This window comes from Hyperolius riggenbachi, chromosome 9 (assembly GCF_040937935.1).
Source record: "Hyperolius riggenbachi isolate aHypRig1 chromosome 9, aHypRig1.pri, whole genome shotgun sequence".
Classification (NCBI taxonomy): Eukaryota; Metazoa; Chordata; class Amphibia; order Anura; family Hyperoliidae; genus Hyperolius; species Hyperolius riggenbachi.
The window spans coordinates 104,687,688-104,709,194 of NC_090654.1; the positions used below are offsets into that span (position 1 = coordinate 104,687,688).

At 46.0% G+C, this 21,507-nt stretch overlaps 1 protein-coding gene across 1 annotated transcript in view; it reads right to left on the reverse strand.

Annotated features, from left to right (window-relative positions):
- Window positions 1–21,507, reverse strand: part of ZC3H6 (zinc finger CCCH-type containing 6) — a 57,388-nt gene that overhangs the window by 3,348 nt on the left and 32,533 nt on the right. The window contains exons 6-11 of the mRNA XM_068253278.1: window positions 20,913–21,029; window positions 17,695–17,808; window positions 11,099–11,206; window positions 7,068–7,141; window positions 5,448–5,812; window positions 510–608 (exon numbers count right to left, since the gene is read on the reverse strand). Of these exons, the coding sequence (XP_068109379.1) occupies window positions 510–608; window positions 5,448–5,812; window positions 7,068–7,141; window positions 11,099–11,206; window positions 17,695–17,808; window positions 20,913–21,029 (877 nt within the window). The remainder of the gene's footprint in view (window positions 1–509; window positions 609–5,447; window positions 5,813–7,067; window positions 7,142–11,098; window positions 11,207–17,694; window positions 17,809–20,912; window positions 21,030–21,507) is intronic.

Sequence of the window (21,507 nt, forward strand, 5' to 3'; positions counted from 1 at the left end):
TTAGGTAAATATATTAAAAAAAAAAAAAAAAACAAGATATAAATATTTGCAAAAAAAAATTAACAAAAACTTTGGGAGCGATCACAGCCCACCAACAGAAAGCTCTGTTGGTGGGCAGAAAAGGGGGGGGGGGGGGTAGGGAATCACTTGTGTGCTGAGTTGTACGGCCCTGCAGCAAACCCTTAAAGCTGCAGTGGCCTATTTTGTAAAAAATGGCCTGGTCACTAGGGGGGTTTAAGACCGTGGTCCTTAAGAGGTTAATCAAGGTTTTTCATAAATTCAAATATCATACTGGTGCTGTTGTAAAGAGTGGCCTGAATTTGGATGGTTTTCAGTGAGTACAAGAACACATCCTTATCTCTTGTTCTCTCCAGGTCTATTTAGCTTACAATGCTAACATCTGCTTCAGCAGCTCAATTGAAGGAATGTCTCATTCATATATACGTTACATAATATTCCCTAAATTACCAACTCTACAGCTGAGTGTACACAATGCACTCTGTACATACCTTCCTCTCTGCTCAGTGATCTCTGCGGGGGAGGAGGCTGACTGCTTTCTGCTCCATCCATGTTTTTGCCAATCCTTGCAAACAAAACTTTACGCATAGCTGAAAGGTACAAAAAAAAAAAAAGAATGAAATACCAAAGACAACCTGACAAGTATTATCCTGTTAAAGGGATACTGTAGGGGGGGGGGGGGAATTAGATGAACTTACCCGGGGCTTCTAACGGTCCCCCGCAGACATCCTTTGCCCGCACAGCCACTCACTGATGCTCCGGCTCACTTCGGGAATTTCAGACTTTAAAGTCTAAAAACCACTGCGCCTGCGTTGCCATGTCCTTGCTCCCTCTAACGTCACCAGGAGCGTACTGCGCAGGCCCGGTATAGTCTGTGACTGCGCAGTATGCTCCTGGTGACATCAGCGGGCACGAGGACACGGTAACGCAGGTGCAGTGGTTTTCAGACTTTAAAGTCTGAAATTCCTGAAGTGAACCGGAAGAGGGGCCGGAGCATCGGTGAGCGGCTGCACGTTCACAGGATGTCTGCGGGGGATCATTAGAAGCCCCGGGTAAGTTCAACTCATTTTCCCCCAACCCCTCCTACAGTGTCCCTTTAAATTCTAGCTGATTAAAAAAAAAAAAAAAAAAACAATCTTAATAGGCAGAGCCAAATTTAGAACAAACGTATCAGCTTCTGTCAGGTTCCGTATTTTTCCAAACATTTCCAAACACTAATAAGTAACAAAGTGTTCCTGAAGGGATCCTTTTACACTGAAAACAGCAATCGCAAATGCACTGCAATTGTAGAATTGGCTCCACACCCTTGCGTTCTAAAGTACATTTGTTTTGTACTATGGACAGCGCTACGGAAGAAAAAATAATATTCATATGTGAGACTTTCAATGCTTTTATGGTTGGTCTGCATTTTGTTTTGCCCTTTTTTTCAATAAGGAGACGAATGGGCAGTAGTTTTTTCATGACTAAAACTAATACACATATTTTAAAAAAACATTTTCTTTAAGTACAGTAATCCTTTTTCACAAGGATGCCAAATGTGTATAGGTTGCAATACATGTGAGTATGGTATATTGCCAGTTAAAAAGGGAGTTCTTTTATGTTTCTAGCATGCATTTTCTCCCAGGTTCATTTTTGTGCTTTATTGTATTTGTAGTAATAGTCATCATGACAGATATTCACCGAGGTATATTTTATAAAACTGATAGCCACTATCTTTTGGAATTTATTGAAAGATGGTCCACATTTTTTTTTACTAATTTGTTAGCCTATTATTTTTATTTAAGTATTTATATTGCGCTGACATATTAGACAGCACTGTACAGAGTATAGCTAACTGTCCCTCAGAGGGGTTTGCAATCTAGTTCCTACCATAGGCATGTCTGCGTATGTATTGTGTGGTGCATGTATCATAGTCTAGGGCCAATTTAGGGGGAAGTCAATTAACTTATCTGTATGTTTTTTGGGATGTGGGAGGAAACTGGAGCGCCTGGAGGAAACCTATGCAGACACGGGGAGAACATACAAACGTTTTGCAGATGTTGACCTGGCTGTGATTTGAACAGGGACCCAGCATTGCAAGGCGAGAACCACCCCCGGGACGCCCATGAGGCGCAGTGAGGCAGGCTCCTCAGGTGGGGTAAACAGGGGGGGGGGGGGGCACCAGGTAGAAAGAGCAAGTGAGTGCGTCTGGCCTCTGTCTCCTTCCGCTTTACTGCCACCCGCCTGGAATGGACCTCACCGGCCGGACTGACACTCCTGGGACTACACTAGCCCCTGCGCACCACCGTGGCTGCTAGCTTCTTCGGGCTTCCCTTCCCCACATCATGGCGGCGGGTGCCGGGCGGAGGCAGAATCCGGAAGTGACCGGAAGAGTCACGTTGCCTGCCGCCTACCGTGCCTATCACCGTCAGACTGCTGTGATCAGCCGCGGCCCGCCACCCACCACCAGGATGGTCATGGATGATGAGCCGCCGCCCCCGCCAGGATGATAGTGAGTAACTCTTGTCCTGGCTGCCTGTGCGTGCACTGTCCATTCTTGCAGGCAGCGGCCTCACGGGGGGTGGGGGCGCATCTTCACAGGTTTGCTTCAGGCAGCAAAATGTCTAAAACCGGCCCTAGCGAGATCGCTAACCACTACGCCACCGTGTTGCACTACCAGCAATAATTTTAAAAGTACACAAAGAAATGGAAAACCAATATTGATGCAGGGTTTATTTCTGATTGAGAGGAAGAGTTATCGATCAATTGAGATTTTCCGTCCGAATTATAACTTATTTTTCACATTTGGATAGAGCAGAAAAAGATAGAACTTGTTGCACGTCTATTATTGTTTAGGTTTCAGTTTTAAACAGAGAGCAGTAATTGAGAGGATATCTTTCCACTGTAGGCTCGAAAAAGCAACAAACTCCTGACAGATGTTCTAACTCTTCTCCATTCTTACCCAAACTATATTAAAAAAATGATGGCTTTGGCTGTAGTACCGCTTTATCCATGAAAAACCACTAGGTTCTAGCAATTAGTGACATGTAGTGACATGTATTTATTTTATTAATGTGCTCTGTTTTGAAACATCTGTTCCAGTAAAGGGCGCAAGTTTAAATAAAATGTCTTTGGATATTTCTTCCCTACAGGCGTGCCAGCAATGATAAGTGATTTCTTCCAGACAGAACCCAATCATTCTGTTACTCGTGAAGGTCCCAGCCAAGCATTGATTCCTCTAATTCCATTGTCTCTGGGGCTGTTAATTACTATGTGAGAAGATCGATGGCAGAGACACTTTGGGGAATTTTAAATACTTTAGCAGCTCATATCTTTTAAAGAACAAGTTTTTTTTGTAAAACAGAATCTTTAATACCAATAAAGCAATTCTAAATATTGACAATCTGGCTTTCTAGTCCCAAGGGATTGCTCCATATATAGTGTAATGCAATTTTCTGTTAGATTTAAGGCTCGTACACACGGCTGACTGAAGCCAACGAGTCCGTCGGCACCTCCCGCTGGGCGGGTTTTCAGCAGACAGTACAGCATGTGTACAGTCTGTTGCGGACTGATAAGGCTGTTTCTGAACAATCCGCCCGGCGGATCGTTCAGAGACAGCCTTATCAGTCCGCCGACATACTGTACACATGCTGTACTGTCTGCTGAAAACCCGCCCAGCGGGAGGTGCCGACGGACCCGTCGTTGGCTTCAGTCAGACGTGTGTACGAGCCTTTACCGCCCAGCGGGAGGTGCCGACGGACCCGTCGTTGGCTTCAGTCAGACGTGTGTAAGAGCCTTTACCTGCCAGATAGATAATTTCCAAAACGTTGGAAATTATCTAGCTAACCATCTATCTGCCTAGCAATTAGGCATTGTTCTACTCGACAGGAGATAACCAGAAGACAATGCACCATAGATAATGACCAGTCTCTACAAAAAATAATCTAACAGAAAAATCTAACAGAAAAATGTATCACGAAATTTTACAGAATATTGTATGGTGTGTACTAGGCATTAGATTCTTACAATATAATATGTATGCTGGAGATAAGCATTTTTCACTATTTAAAGAGGATCTGTAGTGAAAATATCCTAATGACCCGGGGAGCTAAAGGACCATTAACGCAAATAAAAATTGGTTTTTTTTTTTACAATTTTAATTTATAAATAATTTAGTCAGTGTTTGCCAACTGTTAAATCTTTCCTCAGCCTGGCTTACATTCTGAAATCTATAACAGGTAGCAACATCTTTAATCCTGCCAGGTGCAGCTCTGCAGAATGTTTGTATACTGTATGCCAGTATAAAATATTCCTGGACTCCCACAGTGCTTTGGGGGTGGGGGAAACAATAGCCATTCAGCCTAAGCTAAACAGCACAAGGAGGACAGGGCTACATTTGATATACAACAATATATAGATATAGGAAGTTTTTCTGATGCTGAAACCAGGAAAATGACCATAAAAGTCGGGATCCTGAATAGAGAGAGAGAGAGAGAGTGTGTGTGTGTGTCAGAACCCAAAGTTTGGCCACTTCTAGTTCTGGCCGGCCAATGTGCGTGTCCCCCAATTCCCCCCCCCCCCTGGTTGGCCATAAGAGAAGGAGAGAGAGGCAGAGAAAAAGCCGCCGGCTTAATTTCATTCAATTAACTAAGATGTGATACATTTGCCCGCTGCGCTGCATGAGTGATAAAACAATATTGCTGTATACTGACACAGCCGAAACGCCAAAATTGTCAGGAATCTCATGGAGTAAAACCCCCGGATCCTGAAGTGGTTAAACATGAACAGTGTGCTTATCTTGCACCCACAGAAGCTGTTACACCTAGAAGTGGCCACAAAAGCTGCAGGAAAAGTACAGCAGCTTTCAATTAGCCCTCCAAGATATAATTTAGCCAGGAGCATGAACCAGTCAGGCTCCATATTTCTAGTCAGTCCAGCAAACCTTGTGATAAGTTCCTAGTCTGCCAGCCTCTGCAGCATAGCAGGTGGCAGCAGCATGTCTTTAGGTCTGCTAGCCATACATTTATCAATATTTATGTGCGATCAGGAGGAAGCAGCCATACACTTTCGAAATCCTGCTGAGCTGCAGCCTCACATGGTACACGTGTAGTTCTGACAGTTTTCCCATTGTAGCAGAAAACTCCTATAGAAGCCTATGTCCCCACCTGACCGCTTAGGGCTGTTTCACACTGCAAACACTTTTTCAGCGATTAGCTGATCACCAGAGATTCCAAAAACATTTTGACTATTTCATCCTCCAATAATTTTAACACTAGAGTAATTTGTTTTAATTAGTAATTTGTTTTGCTTTAAGTGAACCCGAGAGGCTTCCCTCTCTTGTTGGCAGCCCCCGTTGCAGAGCGCGGGCCCCCCTCCCTTCATGGTCTTATGTGGAAAAGCATGAAGCAGAAACTTCCTGTAAACAATAATAAAAACTTGATGTAACTCACATTCTGACAAGTTTGTAGACGGCACATGATGAACAGCTTGCTGGGAGTAGTAGTTGTCATAGTATCCAGGTGCATTCTGGGAGTGTTGATAGCTGTTTTGAAGCTGCATGTTGTGTGGTAGTTCATCTGCACTGTGTGGAAAGGGCAGACCATGAGCATTGGAACCATCTCTCTGGGGACTTGGACCATGGGCCTGGGCTGCAGATTGGTTGAGTGGGGAATTCATTGCCTGGCTGCCATACATTGGTACAGACTGTGGTGGAGGTGACATAAGTCCTGGGTCTGGTAGCGGCTCAGAGTTGTACATTGATGGGTGGTTCCCAGTAAACGGCATTCCCATATATGGCTGGTTGTAAAACTTCGATCTGCAGTAAAGGGAACAAGACATCTTTTATTTATGCGACTGTTGATGACAAACATGCTCAGTTCATTACTGTTACTCTCAGGCTACTTACACACCAAGACGTTGCGTTTAGGGGACGTTATATGGCACATTACGTGCCCCTAATGCATCGCCTAGTGCTCTCTGATGTGGACGTCAGAGTGAGCCGCATTGTGCAGCTCACTCTGGCGTCGCGGCTCACTCTGGCGTCCGTGATGCGTACTCTTGGACGCATGCGGCATAACGTGGTCCCGCCCGGCCAAACACCGCACAGAGCGGCCGCTTCAGGAAGTAAACACTGCATGTCACACCATGCAGTGAATATTAATTAGCCATGTGCCTGCCCGCTCTCCACTCCTCCCCAACACTACTGAGCATGTGAGCACAGTCTAACACGGCTTAGCCGCGCATAACGCACAGCATGCAGCACTCTCAACGAATGTGCTGCGTTACAATGTAACGCAACGTGGGCACTGTGAACAGCCCATTGATTTTTCATTACTGTGCGGTGGGGCTGCTTTACAGGCTGCACTAGCGTGCGCCTGTAACGTCTCGCTATGAAAGCAGCCTCAAGTTGCAACTGCCAAACAAGCTGATCAGATACAAGAAAGTGCCGGCTGCTTACCTGGTAGCAGTGTTCCGGTGAGTCCTCCAGGACAGCCGTCTAGTTCCTGACCCTTATATTAACTAATATTATTATTATTAGGGAAATTGGGTTCATGTTGTCTTCTCTTTAACTTAAACTAGGAGAGATTGTGAGGAGGTGGGATTTATACTGAATGAATTATTCTAATTCTCTTTAGGCGTTTCTGATTTGGGAGGGGGGACTGACACAATCTCCCCTAGTTAAAGAGAAGACATCATGAACCCAATTTCCCTCATAATAATAATAGTTAATATAAGGGTCGGGAACTAGGCGGCCGTCCTGGAGGACGTAGGGAGGAACACATTATTGCCTAGCAGTACCATGTGTTAAGTGAGGTCTGAAAAGATGTTAAAGGTAATAATTAAGTAAGTTAAAGGTCTCACGAGGCGACAATAAAAACTGGTTTTACTTACCTGGGGCTTCCTCCAGCCCCTATTTGGGTCCCTCGCCGGATCTCCAGTCTTCTCTCGTCTCTGCTGGCAGGCTGAAGATAGCTGTAAGTAAAAACCAGTTTTTATTGTCACCCTGTGAGTCCTTTAAGATAATCCTAAATTGCCTTTTTATGAATAAATAACCTCTGTGTGATACCAACCCATGTTGTGGCACCTCCTCTTGATCCTCCTCCTCCTCCTCCTCAAGTTGATTCTCTTCTTCTGTGTTCAACACCTGCAAGCACAGTGACATTTTATAATCTGTCAGTTCGATAGCTCATCATAGCAAACATTTTCTGAACAAATTATTTAAACCCTACTCTAAGGATTAAAAAAACCAAAACAAAACAAAACACAGGGCTGATGCTGACTAGTTTAGCACTACCCTGCATGTGTTACCATCCTGCTCTTTTATTCTGAGAAGGAGTGTAGCATCTCTCCATTCTGAAACGCTCATAGATAGAAGACAGCTTTTCCCCTACTTCCATTGGTCCTCTTTCAATTTTTGCAAAAACTGCAATATTTTTAACATAATGTTTTCATGCATAATTGATTCAAAATAATGTTCTGTTACACGTATGTAAAAAACTGCGCTTGAATTCAAGTTTTAAAATAGTTTAACATATCCTATTGGTATAATGTACTAGCTCCTGCTGTGTTCTCCTAACAGTATTGGTTATTTAGTTATTGGAAAGGACTAATACTACCTCCTATGGTAGCTACACTGTTCAAGAGTACCCAAGGTGAGAGACATATGAAGGCTTCCTTTTAAACAATGCACAATGTCTGAATGTCCTGCTGATCCTCTGCCTCTAAAGGCTCGTACACACATCATACTGAAGCCAACGACACGTCCGTCAGCACCTCCCGCTGGGCGGGTTTTCAGCAGACAGTACAGCGTGTGTACAGTATGTCAGTGGACTGATAAGGCTGCTTCTGACAGCCTTATCAGTCCGCCGACAGACTGTACACATGCTGTACTGTCTGCTGAAAACCCGCCCAGCGGGAGGTGCCGAAGGACCCGTCGTTGGCTTCAGTATGACGTGTGTACGAGCCTTCATACTTCTAGCCAAAGACCCTGAACAAGCATGAGGATCAGAGGTTCCTGACAAGATTAGCTGCATGCTTGTTTCAGGTGTGTGATTCAGAAACTACTGACTAGAAAGATCAGCAGGACAGCCAGACAACTGGTATTGTTTAAAAGGTAATAAATATGGCAGCCTTCATATGTCTCTCACCTCGGGTTCCTTTTAAGTTCTATTACCTTGTAGTCCAAGAAGCATGTTAGCAACCAATCAAGGAATAGCTGAGCAGTTCTGCTGAAGGGAGAGAGAGGGAGGTGGAGGGAGGAAGAGGGAGAGAGTGAGTGTGTGTGTGTGTATTTTGAGATAGAGGCGCTCCCTGCTTGCAAAACGCTAGTATTGAGACACTTGGTATTTGATCTGAGGAAGCGGACAGCGATCCGCAAAACGCATTATCATTGACGTTTCTGGTTTCCAGGCATGGACTTTCAAGTAGTTTACTACTCAAATTCGGAATACAAATGAAGTCTAATGATTTCACGTGTGACCACAGGCAACAGGGAGTTAACATATCCAGACGTCTTTGGGACGTCTGTGTTTCATTATGTGTCATAGGCGTAAGGAAAGCCTGGTTCCAAGACGCACTTGCGTGCTTCCTCCTTCAGGTTTGAAAGAAGAAGCAGTGTAGTGAGTCTTGGAATGTGTCTTTCATTATGCTGGATCCACACGGTGCGTTCGCGCACTCGATTTCCCGCTCGATTCCCGTCGATTCGTTTATTTCCAACATGTCCGATTTGGATTTCGATGGATCGTTAGGTCGATTCGCATGCAAAGTATGCCAAATCGACATAACGATCCATCGACATCCAAATCCGGCATGTTGGAAATAAACAAATCGATGGGAATCGAGCGGGAAATCGAGTGCGCGAACGCACCGCGTGGATCCAGCATTACACCTATGACGCGCAAAGAAACACAAACGTCCCCAAAGACTTCTGGGTAAATTAACTCCCCGCTGCCTGTGGTCACACGTGAAGTCATTAGACTTCATTTGAATTTCGAATTCGAGTAGTAAACTACTCAAAAGCCCATCCCCGCTGGTTTCTATTAAAAATTTTATTAGTGTATTTGGGCTACCCTCTTCTTTTGGAGGTAAGCCTACTTATTTATGTTTTATCCAGCTGACATTATCACTTCCACACATCACATCTTGGGGTGCCTCCTCCCGCCCAGTAATACTGAAATGTAATGGTTGTAATCAGTTTGTAGTTTTCTAAGCCATTAAGTGAAAGAATACAGTAACAATCTTGATTGTACAGATTTAGCAAATCTCTGTAGTATAAGGGTCAGCAGACTGAAAATACTTTGAAAAAAATCTTTTGATAAGCATCTATGTTACATTATCAAAGTAGGGACAGATTAAACTCTGAGAAGGCGAGTTATACAGAAGATAGAATGCCCATATAACAACTGAACTGCATGACTTGCTAGTCCGTGGACACTGCAAAACCTGAACTGAGCCACTATAGAATAAGGGGGAAGCCTTAACCTCCTGAGCGGTATGGACGAGCTCAGCTCGTCCATCACCGCCGGAGGCTGCCGCTCAGGCCCTGCTGGGCCGATTTTCTTCAAATAAAGTGCAGCACACGCAGCCGGCACTTTGCCAGCCGCGTGTGCTGCCTGATCGCCGCCGCTCTGCGGCGATTCGCCGCGAGCAGCGGCGAAAGAGGGTCCCCCCAGCCGCCTGAGCCCAGCGTAGCCGGAACAAAAAGTTCCGGCCAGCGCTAAGGGCTGGATCGGAGGCGGCTGACGTCAGGACGTCGGCTGACGTCCATGACGTCACTCCGCTCGTCGCTATGGCGACGATCTAAGCAAAACAAGGAAGGCCGCTCATTGCGGTCTTCCTTGTTTATTCTGGGCGCCGGAGGCGATCGGAAGAACGCCTCCGGAGCGCCCTCTAGTGGGCTTTCATGCAGCCAACTTTCAGTTGGCTGCATGAAATAGTTTTTTTTTAATTAAAAAAAAACCCTCCCGCAGCCTCCCTGGCGATCTCAATAGAACGCCGGGGAGGTTAAAGGAAACACGAGGTGAAAATAAATGGATGAGATAAATAATTGTATCTATCCTCCTACTCCTGAAAATTACTTTTTTAGAATCCCAAAGTCTTATTTTATTTTTAAAAGCTAAAAAAGGTTTAAAGAAAACCTGTACTAAAAAAAATCCCCTGGGGGTACTCATCTCGGGAGGGGGAAGCCTCAGGGTCCCAATAAGTCTTCCCCCATCCCTGTAGCTGCAGGCAATCTAGCGCTGGCTCCCCTGAAGAGTCCCGCAATCTTCAAAAGAGAAAGGACAATCTTCCCCTGACAAGACTTGATAGATTTACCTTGCCGGGATCCAGCGCAACCGCTTCCTTTAGATAAGGCGGAAATAGCGAACCCGATCGGATCTGTTCTATTGCACAGGTGCAAAGGGACTTGCACCTGCAGAGTAGAGCGGATCGATCAGGTTCCGCCTTACCCGAACGAAAAGCCGCTAGTACACCTAAGCTGGATCCCGGCGAGGTAAATATTTACATCGCCGCACTTCGTGGGACCTGGGCAGGCTAACGGAGCCATGCAGGAGGACGGGGGAAGCCTCGTTAGGATCCAGAGGCTTCCCCCTACCGAGGTGAGTACCCCTCAGGGGCTTTTCTTTTTTAATACAGGTTTTCTTTAATGTACTTTAATGTTGTACTGTCTCATATGACTAATTTTTTTTAATCTATCCTCTGCGCTCAGAAGCCTTTCTCCGCCATTCAAAAATTTTATGGCTGCATTTTCTTATCAGTGAGGATTATGCTATAGTCCAACTAGATCCTGAATGAAGAGAAACTGTCACTTGCATACCCAAAAGTTGAACTCTTTCAGACAGAAAAGGAACACAAAATAGTAATTTTGTATGCTTGGCACTTCTACATACATAATCTATCTCATCATGTCACCCTGGGTATCCTTTAAAACATGTATGCAGCTTGTGGGAAAAGCAATGGCAGCTTCCATAGCACTGATACTACTCCAGCAATAGTATAAAGTGGCCAATAGCAACATGCTAAAAAACATGACAACGCTGCTGCATCTTCAGTAATATCATGAACAGTGCCACTACCCCACGTCTTCTCATATGTGACTTACTTTGTTAAGTAACTCCTTTGTGTCGTCAGTAAGCTCTTCGTGGGAAAACTTGCAATTGTCTCCTTGATAGCATTTTGATCCAGTATGGTAAAACTTGCAAGGAAATTCATGTATAAGCCAATGAAGTCAAGTGCAATAAACCAGAATCCATTTCCGCTTCAATTCTTTTTTTTTTTTTTTGTTTTCTTTTTTTTTTTTATGGCAGATGTTATGCCCTCTCTCTTCAGATCTGTCAGGCCTCTTTTCCCCAAGCAGCTGAAGGAGGCAAATTCACTTCCTGTCAGCTGCTCACATTGACGTAATTCCAAGCTGCATTCATTTTACATGAAATCTGCATTTCACTGGCAAACTCTAGTGGTCAATCAAATGATATGGTGTGTGCAAATCTTTAATTAAACTCATGAAGGCTACATAATATTTACCACTTAACGACCGCCTAACGCCGATAGGCGGTGGTAGGTCGTAAGTGGTTTTACATGGAGCAGCCGTTCCATGTCAGTTCACGGAGGGTGTCTCCGTAAACAGCCTGTGAGCCTCCGATTGCGGCTCGCAGGCTAAATGTGAACACGCGGGGAAGAAATCCCTGCAGCAGCGCAGTAAAGGGGATCGCCGGCATCTGATAGGCTGAAGCCTATCAGAGGCGGTACAGGACGGATCGCTGTCCTGTACCGCCCATGGGAAGGAGGGGAGGGAAAGAGAGGGAGGCGAAATATCGCTGCGGAGGGGATGCTTTGAGGAGCCCCCCGCTACATAAACGCAGATAGCTGGCGGTGATCAGACCCCCCCCCCAGCAGGACATCCCCCTAGTGGGGAAAAAAGGGGGGGGGGGGAAGTCTGGTCGCCCTGGCAGCAAAGTGATCTGTGCTGTGGGCTGGAGAGCCCACGCAGCACAGATCATGGAAAACAAGCCCGGTCCTTAAGTGGTTAAAGTAAACCATGATGCTGACATCATCTGCTATGTATATAAAATTGTAAGAAAAAAAAAATCTTCACAATTCTACATATAGCAAATGATTGTGTTATCACGGATTTTGTTAGCTCTATGTAGGCTTCATTAGTTTGATTACAAATGTGCAAACACTGTATCAATTGCATTTGTCCAGCAGATGGGGCATCAGAAGTGTAGCACTTTACTTTCTACTGCATAACATTGCCTTGTAGCATATATCACCAGTGTGCACACCCAGCCCTCGGCATTCTCTGCTTTTATCTACAGTAGTTATTTACTGTTCTTAAAGGGAAGCAAGCAGTGCCCTGTTGAAAGCTGGCCAACTCAACCAGTCTTAGAATACACAGTGGTGTCAATAAAGTATAATATATATTTAAAGGGAACCTAAACTGAGAAGGATATGGATTTTTCCTTTTAAAATAATATCAGTTGCCTGACTCCTGCTGATCCTGTGCCTTTAATACTTTTAGCCACAGCCCCTCAACAAGCATGTAGAGCAGGTGCTCTGACTGAAGTCAGACTGGATTAGCTGCATGCTCGTTTCAGGTGTGTGATTCAGCCACTACTGCAGCCAAAGAGATCAGAGGGACTGCCAGACAACTGGTATTGTTTAAAGAGACACTGAAGCGAAAAAAAAAATTATGATATAATGATTTGTATGTGTAGTACAGCTAACAAATAAAGCATTAGGAGCAGAGACATAAGTCTAACATCTGTTTCCAGAACAGGAAGAGTTAAGAAACTCCAGTTGTTATCTATGCAAATAGCCATTGAGTTCTACCACTTTGAAAGTAGCAGAGAGCTCTGACATCTGATTAGGTTATCTCAACTGTATTGTGTATTTCTTTTGCAGAGAACACTTCAGGACAGGTCAAAAGTTCACTGCCCGTTCTGTAAAAACATTTAGAATGCAGAGTAATGTGTAAACTGCAAATATTAGAGAATGATGCAATAAAAAAAAAAAAAAAAAGCTTTATAACCGAAAATAAAAATATGAGATTTTTTTTTTTTTTTTTTTTGCTACCAATGTTCTAGTAATTACCCCTACTACACAACCAATGCATGATATAATTTTTTTTCGCTTCAGTGTCTCTTTAAAAGGAAACATCCAGTGGCAGACATACGGCCGTGCAGGCCGTGCCGCCGCACGAGGGCCCCTGAAGTTCCGCTGCTTCAGGGGCCCATTAAGTATTGCAGGTTTTTTTTTATTTAAATTTTTTTTTTTTTATGTATTTTTTTTTAACCTGGGGGGCCCAACTCCTGTCCTCCCCCCTCACCTCGCCCCCCCCCCCCCCTCATGCGGCGGGAGAGCGGAAAATACAAGAAGTCTCCGGCCGGGGCGGCAGCTGCCGCTTGGTCTCCAACTTGGAGACATATCGGAAACTAAGCAGCAGCTGCCTCTAGCGTCTGCTGCAGCCCCGGCCGGAGACTTCCTGTATTTTCTGCTCTCCCGCCGGCTGCAGCGCATACCGGGAGGGGGGCCCCGAGGTGAGTGAGGGAGGATAGGAGTCGGGCCCCCCACCCGGATAGCTACCCACCCGGCTACCGTACCCACCCACCCGGCTACCTACCCCGCTACCTAACCATCCACCCGGCTACCTACCCGGCTACCTAACCAGGCTACCTACCCACCCACCCGGCTACCTAGCTACCCACCCGGCTACCTAACCACCCTGCCGGCTATCTACCTGGCTACCTACCCACCCGGCTACCTAACCACCCTGCCGGCTATCTACCTGGCTACCTACCCACCCGGCTACCTACCCACCCACCCGGCTACCTAACCACCCTGCCGGCTACCTACCTGGCTACCTACCCACCCGGCTACCTAACCACCCTGCCGGCTATCTACCTGGCTACCTACCCACCTGGCTACCTACCCACCCGGCTACCTAGCTACCCACCCGGCTACCTAACCACCCTGCCGGCTATCTACCTGGCTACCTACCCACCCGGCTACCTACCCACCCACCCGGCTACCTAACCACCCTGCCGGCTACCTACCTACCTGGCTACCTACCCACCCACCTGGCTACCTACACACCCACCCGGCTACCTTACCCACCCACCCGGCTACCTACCCCGCTACCTAACCATCCACCCGGCTACCTACCCGGCTACCTAACCAGGCTACCTACCCACCCACCCGGCTACCTAGCTACCCACCCGGCTACCTAACCACCCTGCCGGCTATCTACCTGGCTACCTACCCACCCGGCTACCTAGCTACCCACCCGGCTACCTAACCACCCTGCCGGCTATCTACCTGGCTACCTACCCACCCGGCTACCTACCCACCCGGCTACCTAGCTACCCACCCGGCTACCTAACCACCCTGCCGGATACCTACCTACCCGGCTACCTACCCACCCACCCGGCTACCTACCCACCCACCCGGCTACCTAACCACCCACCCGGCTACCTACCCACCCGGATACCAACCTACCCACCCGGCTGCCTAACCACCCGGCTACCTACCCACCCACCCGGCTACCTACCCACCCGGATACCTAACCACCCACCCGGCTACCTACACACCCACCCGGCTACCTACCTACCCACCAGGCTACCTACCTACCTACCCACCCGGCTACCTACCAACCCACCAGGCTACCTACCCACCCACCCAGCTACCTAACCACCCACCTACCCACCCACCAGGCTACCTACCCACCCGCCTACCCAGCCACCCACCAGGCTACCCACCCGGCTACCCAGCCACCCACCAGGCTACTTACCCACCCGGCTAAGGGCTACCTACCTACCCACCCGGCTGCCTACCTACCCACCAGGCTACCTATCCACCCAACCACCCATGGGAGCTGCGCGCCGGATGGAGGCTGGGACAGGAGGTCTGCTGCTGCAGGTGAGTAAATGTTTTTTTTTTATTATTTATTTTAGTAGGTGTATGTTCTGGGCAGGTCTGCCACATGATTGCGTGTATGTTCTGGGCAGGTCTGCCACATGATTGCGTGTATGTTCTGGGCAGGTCTGCCACATGATTGCATGTATGTTCTGGGCAAATTTGCTACATGATTGCATGTGTTTTCTGGGCAAATCTGCCGACATGATTGCACGTATTTTCTGGGCATATCTGCCGACATGATTGCAGGTATTTTCTGGGCATATCTGCCGACATGATTGCAGGTATTTTCTGGGCATATCTGCCGACATGATTGCAGGTATTTTCTGGGCATATATGCCGACATGATTGCACGTATTTTCTGGGCATATCTGCCGACATGATTGCACGTATTTTCTGGGCATATCTGCCGACATCATTGCACGTATTTTCTGGGCATATCTGCCGACATGATTGCACGTATTTTCTGGGCATATCTGCCGACATCATTGCACGTATTTTCTGGGCATATCTGCCGACATCATTGCACGTATTTTCTGGGCATATCTGCCGACATCATTGCACGTATTTTCTGGGCATATCTGCCGACATCATTGCACGTATTTTCTGGGCATATCTGCCGACATCATTGCACGTATTTTCTGGGCAAATCTGCCGACATGATTGAATGTATTTTCTGGGCAAATCTGCTCACATTATGTGTATTTTCTTGAGAAAACCTGCACAATTATGTGAATTTTCTGGGGAAAGGGTCACCAAAACTTGGGCCCACTGTCTTTGCGTTGCACTTTTCAAGGGAACCTGAGGTGAGAATAATATTGAGGCTGCCATATTTCTCTCCTTTTAAGCAATACCAGTTGCCTGGTTGCCGTTCTGGTCCTCTGCCTCTTATTCTTTCAACCATAGACCCTGAACAAGCATGCAGCAGGTCAGGGGTTTCTGACAATATTGTCAGAACTGAGAAGATTAAGCTGCATGCTTGTTGCTGGTGTAATTCAGTTTATTACTGCAGCCAAATAGATCAGCAGGGCCGCCAGGCAACTAGTATTGTTTAAAAGGAAATAAATATGGCAGCCTCCATATCACTCTCACCCCGGGATCACTTTAAATTACAGTTAGCTCCGCCCTTATCCGGTCATTGCCACGCCCATTTTTTGCCGCAGGTTCTATCCACGCCCATTTTTAGGTTATAGCCGCACCCATTTTTTGCCGCGGCGCGCTTCGCGCGACGCAGGTCAGGGGGGCCCACAATTCATATTTTGCACAGGGGCCCACTGCTGCCTGTGTCCGCCACTGGAAACATCCATATACCTCTCAGTTAAGGTTCCCTTTAAAACAGCTTAAAATGGGGGAGAGTGGTGGTTTACTTACCTCCTCACAGATGACACCACAGTCATGTATCATGAAAAGATATATAGCGTTTATTTCTTACTTACAAATTTCTGCAACGGGCTTCATGGATCAATCAACAGCTTCCTCAGGCAAGGTACAATAAGGAGCAACTGTAACAATATCAAGACGTGTATAACGCCTGTCTTTGAATTGTTACTGTTTTTGTATAGCGCTATAGACGTCTTCGCATTGTTACAGTTGCTCCTTATTGTACCTTGTCTGAGGAAGCGGGCGATTGACCCGCGAAGTGCATTGCAGAAATTTGGGAGTAAGAAATAATAGTTACATATCTTTTTATGATACATTACTGTAGTGTCATCTGCGAAGAGGTAAGTCCACCAGTACCCCCCATTTGAAGCTGATCTTAATATATTTTATACTATATTTTTAAAGTCATTTGATTATCCACCCGGTGGATCGGTGTTACTACCCTTTTCTTTTCTACTGAGAGCGACATCTTAACCAGAGTGGGGACAGAATAATTTCCCCATCTGCGCATATAGTAGTTGCCTGTGGCGGCAACTCACACTTGTGAGTACATTAAACTTTGTCATTTTCGAATTGTATATTATCAATAACACACTATTGGGGCTCTCAAATTTTCTTTTTGTCTTCACAACTCAGCCAGTCACAAGCAACTATGCATGTGTGATCCTGAGCATCCTCGTTTATGCTTCCCTGGCCGGGAACATGCACGGTTCCAATTATTATGAACTGCGCAGAACGCGCCCAACCATGGGAGCACAATCAGAAGGCATCAGGCCTGGGGCCACTCATGTAACTGTCAGAAGGCCACTGCTGCTTATTGGTGGAGCGTGGAATGACAGCGAGAGTACAGAAGGACTGTGCAGGGGGCTGGAAGAAGCCACAGGTAAGTTAAACTGGCCACTTTTTTTGTTATTCATTCGTTTTAATGCAAATCTGAAAAAAGTTAGATACTCTCCTATGTAGATCGCATAGAGCCTCCCCGGTCCTTTTTCTATGCCCTTGTTCCACCCAGTTGGAATTCCTTCAGGACTCCTCGGATGGACTCCACGTTCCAGAATGCTTCCGAAGATGATTGCATCCGCACTGTGCATACATGAGCCCAGGCTTGCACATGTGCAGAACTAACCCACTCATCTTCAGAAGCACTCGGTGATGCAAGTAATTTGGAAGCCTTTACAAGGATTACCACAGGCATATTCGACCAGCAGTAGTTCGAGGGCCCGGAGAGAGAACTGGGAAGACTCTATGGGATCAAGAACTAATAATAAAGTGGATCTCTGTATGGGATGGGGAAATGGCACTGTAAATCATGCTTATGTTAGTTCATGTTAGTTGCACTGCTAATGCTGCTAAAATATGTAAAAGTTAAAATAATACAATTGCAGAATCTTGCCATTAAAGGATATTGTGCATATAGATGCAGTTATCTCCTCTTGTACAGTATCCTTGTATATAAAACTTACAGATTTCCTTCTTCTTTTCTATCTCTGCATCGTGATCAAACTTACACTGATCTCCCTGGAAAATAAAAAATACAACTTATTATTATGGTTTTAATGTGAATTGTTCTCACTACAGCTCAGCACCATTCTCTGCACAGAAATAATTACAGGTAGTCCCCAACTTACAAACGCCCTGCTGAAATTTCAAATTGGACTTATAAAGAGATGCACATACATACATACACACGTGTGTGTGTGCGTGCGTGCGTGCGTGTGTATCTATATATACACATACATCACTTCCTGGTTAGTGGCCATTTTTTTTTTTTATTGTAAAAACTGCCTAAAACTGGCGATTAAAAGCCAGGATCGCGGCGGAAACGACAAATAGGGACCCAGGAGATCACAGTGACTCAATTGGTATGTTTTTATTGTACATATTGGACAGTACAGATTCTCTTTAAGAACGGATTCAGGTTAAGAACGAACCTACAGTCCCTATCTCGTTCGTTAAACGGGGACTACCTGTATACCCAAGACTGTGCCACAGCAAATAAGGCTAGGTGCACACATAGCACAAACGCTAGCGTTGCGCAAAATGCTGCATTTTTGTCGCTACTGGAAGTCTAAGGACCACAAGGAAAAATGCATATCAAAAATGCATATGCGTTTTTGATGCGTGAGATTTCAAAAATGCTGGTTTTGTTGTATAATCTTCAAAAACACATGAAAAACGCACGTAATGAAAATCAATGTAAACGCAATGGTATGTATTTTCCATGCGTTTTTCTATGCATTTTTGGTTAAAAAAATGTTTTCTAATGCATTTGCGCTTTCTGTTGTCTTCCTAGTGATTTGCATAAAACACAAAAGAAAAACGCATACAAAACGCGTTTTGTATATGCCAACTGCAAACACATTAAACCGCATGCAAAACGCTTGTAAAACGCATTTGTGTTGAAAACCGCTTATGCACCAAGAACGCAGTAAAAATGTTGCAAAAACGCACAAAACTGCACACAACATAAAATGAAACATGACACAAAACGCAGCCTTTCATGTTATGTTATGTTATGTGTGCACCCAGCCTAAAGGATAAGTGAAGTTATAATGTAACACCAATCCTAAACACTTGTTTCAGCTCTGCTATCAGCTCTCCAAAAGCACCCTAGTATCTGTTCCCTACCAAATGTACCAGCTGAAGCAGAGCTTTTTTCCATATGGCACCACTGCTCCCTCCAGATACTAGGTGGTAATGACCTCTCTAATCATTTCAAAGAAGAAATTGTCTATTATCTTCCACAAAGCAGACAGAGCAGCTTTGAGGGGGATGTGGCAGGAATGTAAATAAAATATAAAATGTAAGAGCAAAGCTTTCCAAAATGTAAGATGCTGAAATATGTATTTCTCACCCAGGGCCAGTTCTAGACTTTTTGCCATGTGAAGCAGACATTTTGAGGACACCCCACCCCACCTGCCTTACTACCTCACGAATGGGAATTAGCAGCATAGAGGGTGTGGCACAGCTGCTGGTCTCCTGAAACACACAGGGATCGGCAGGAACACGGTCATCCTCCTGACGTGCCACAGATGCTGCTTCACTCCCAGGTCTACCTCCCCTTCTCACAGATTCACACACATCACAGCCATGCACAGGATTCATGCTGTGTGTTGTGTGTCACGCTGTGCGATGTGACTACACACTTCTGGGATTGTTGTGTCTCCATCCTCTAATTACTGCTGCCCTAAGCATGTGGTTCACCTCACGGAATGGAAGAACCGGCCCTGTTCTCGTCACCGCTTCATTACTAAAGATAGAGGCGGATTCTCTGTTCATCCAGTGATATAGATTGTATGCTCTTGTGGGAAGACACCCCCACCGGAGATTATGTCACTATAAAAATCATTACAAATAGTAACAATTGTGAGATTAAAAGTGTACAAAGCCAAGGCTGGGGATCTCTCAAACGCATTATAAAACACAGATGGTGATAGCAGCATACAGGGTGATATGAGGTCACGGCAGAAAGGGAGTCTTCCTCTATAAAGGGTCAGTACAATGAATGGTTACTGAGCTCCAGTGTCAGTTTGTTGTACAAGACAAAGGTCACTGACATTCTAGCAGAATAGTGGGCATAAGATGAACAGGGACCCTGTGCTGGAATAGTGGGCTTGATGAGGATCCAGAAAGCCTCTGGACCATTCAGAGTCTTCCGACTCACCCTGGGCAGAGTCGGAGGTATGCGGACGCTGATCCAGGAAGTGGGCGAACTGATGTGGATATATTGCCCTGTGTTCTACAGCCAGGGCCACTGATCGTACACTGAACAGTTTTGCCAGTGCTCTTATATTTAAAGCTAATGGGAACCCATATTTAAATAAAAAAAAGTCAGATACTCACCTAAGGAGAGGAAAGGCTTGGTCCTTATGAGCCTTCCCTCTCCTCTCCCGGTGCCCCCGGTGCTACGCTGGCTCCCCCGTTCACTTCCCTCGCCGAGGGGACTTCTGAAGTCTTCGGGAGCATCATACGCTCGCACGTGCACAGTGTAGAGCGGCCTGTCTTCGGGAGCACTCAGGCTCCTGAAGCATTTCCGAAGCCTCCCTTCGGCCGGGAAACAGCGGTATTTGACCGAAAAGGTCGAATACCGCTATGGGGGAGCTAGCGCAACAGGGGGGACCGGGAGAGGAGAGGGAATGCTCTATGGGACCCAGAGCCTCCCTCTCCTTAGGTATCTGACTTTATTTAAATATGGGTTCCCATTCACTTTGAGTGTGGATTCAACTACTGGACTGGACCTCCATTGTGGATTTATATGCAGTGTGACAAGACGCATTCTGGTGAGTGGAACCATGAAGGGGGGGTAGTGTTGTGATTGATCCCTTCGCGCTGGTGGCACATCCCCAGAAGTGCAGCAGGGGGTGCAAAGTGTTTATTTTTTATGGCAATACTTGGCACTATGTGCGCTCTATTATTGAATAGGGTCAGGGCTGCAACAGAGAGTACGCCTGGTGCCATGCTCTGTGTAAAACGCATGCCCACCCCAGTTGCAGTGTGCGCAAGCATTCACATTCAGTTAACAAACGTGGTAAAGAAAAATGTCAGCACTGTCCACAGCACCTGACTGGCTGCTATGTTCAATGCAAGTCCTTTCCTCTACCTTTTATACACAGCTGGCTTACCTTTACACATCGTCGCTCCAGGAAATACTTGCAGATCTGCTTTCCATTGCGTTCCACTGTGTGCTGATTAATGAACTCCTGGCTCATTGTTACCCACTTCTTTATGGGCTTGTGCTCCTGCCAAAGAAAGGGAACATATTCAGACTACTGATGGAGGGAGAGAGGACAGATTCACAATCGTTTATTATACATTGCCAGCTGCATAGAAAAACTAGACGCATGCAGGGACAAAAATTACAACTTCTACTTATGACTATGGATACATATGGACATCATAAATTTTTAAGTCTCTTAAAGAGACTCTGAAGTCTTATAAATTGCCACTTTTTATGTAACAGTTCCCTTCAGCAGTATCGCCCTAACTAAAACGCTGCATTCCCGCAGCAGATCGCTGGTTTTAAACCCCCCAAATCCCTGTGGGAAAATGAGGAGTGCTTTGTCATAGAGGCAGAGCTTTGGGCTGTAGCTTTGCCTCCATGCATGTCAATCCCCGCTGATCGCAGCCTCTCCTCGCCCCTCTCAGTCTTCTTTCACTGAGAGGGGCGGGGGAGAGAGGCGGAGATCCGCGAGATTGATGTGAATGGAGGCAGAGCTG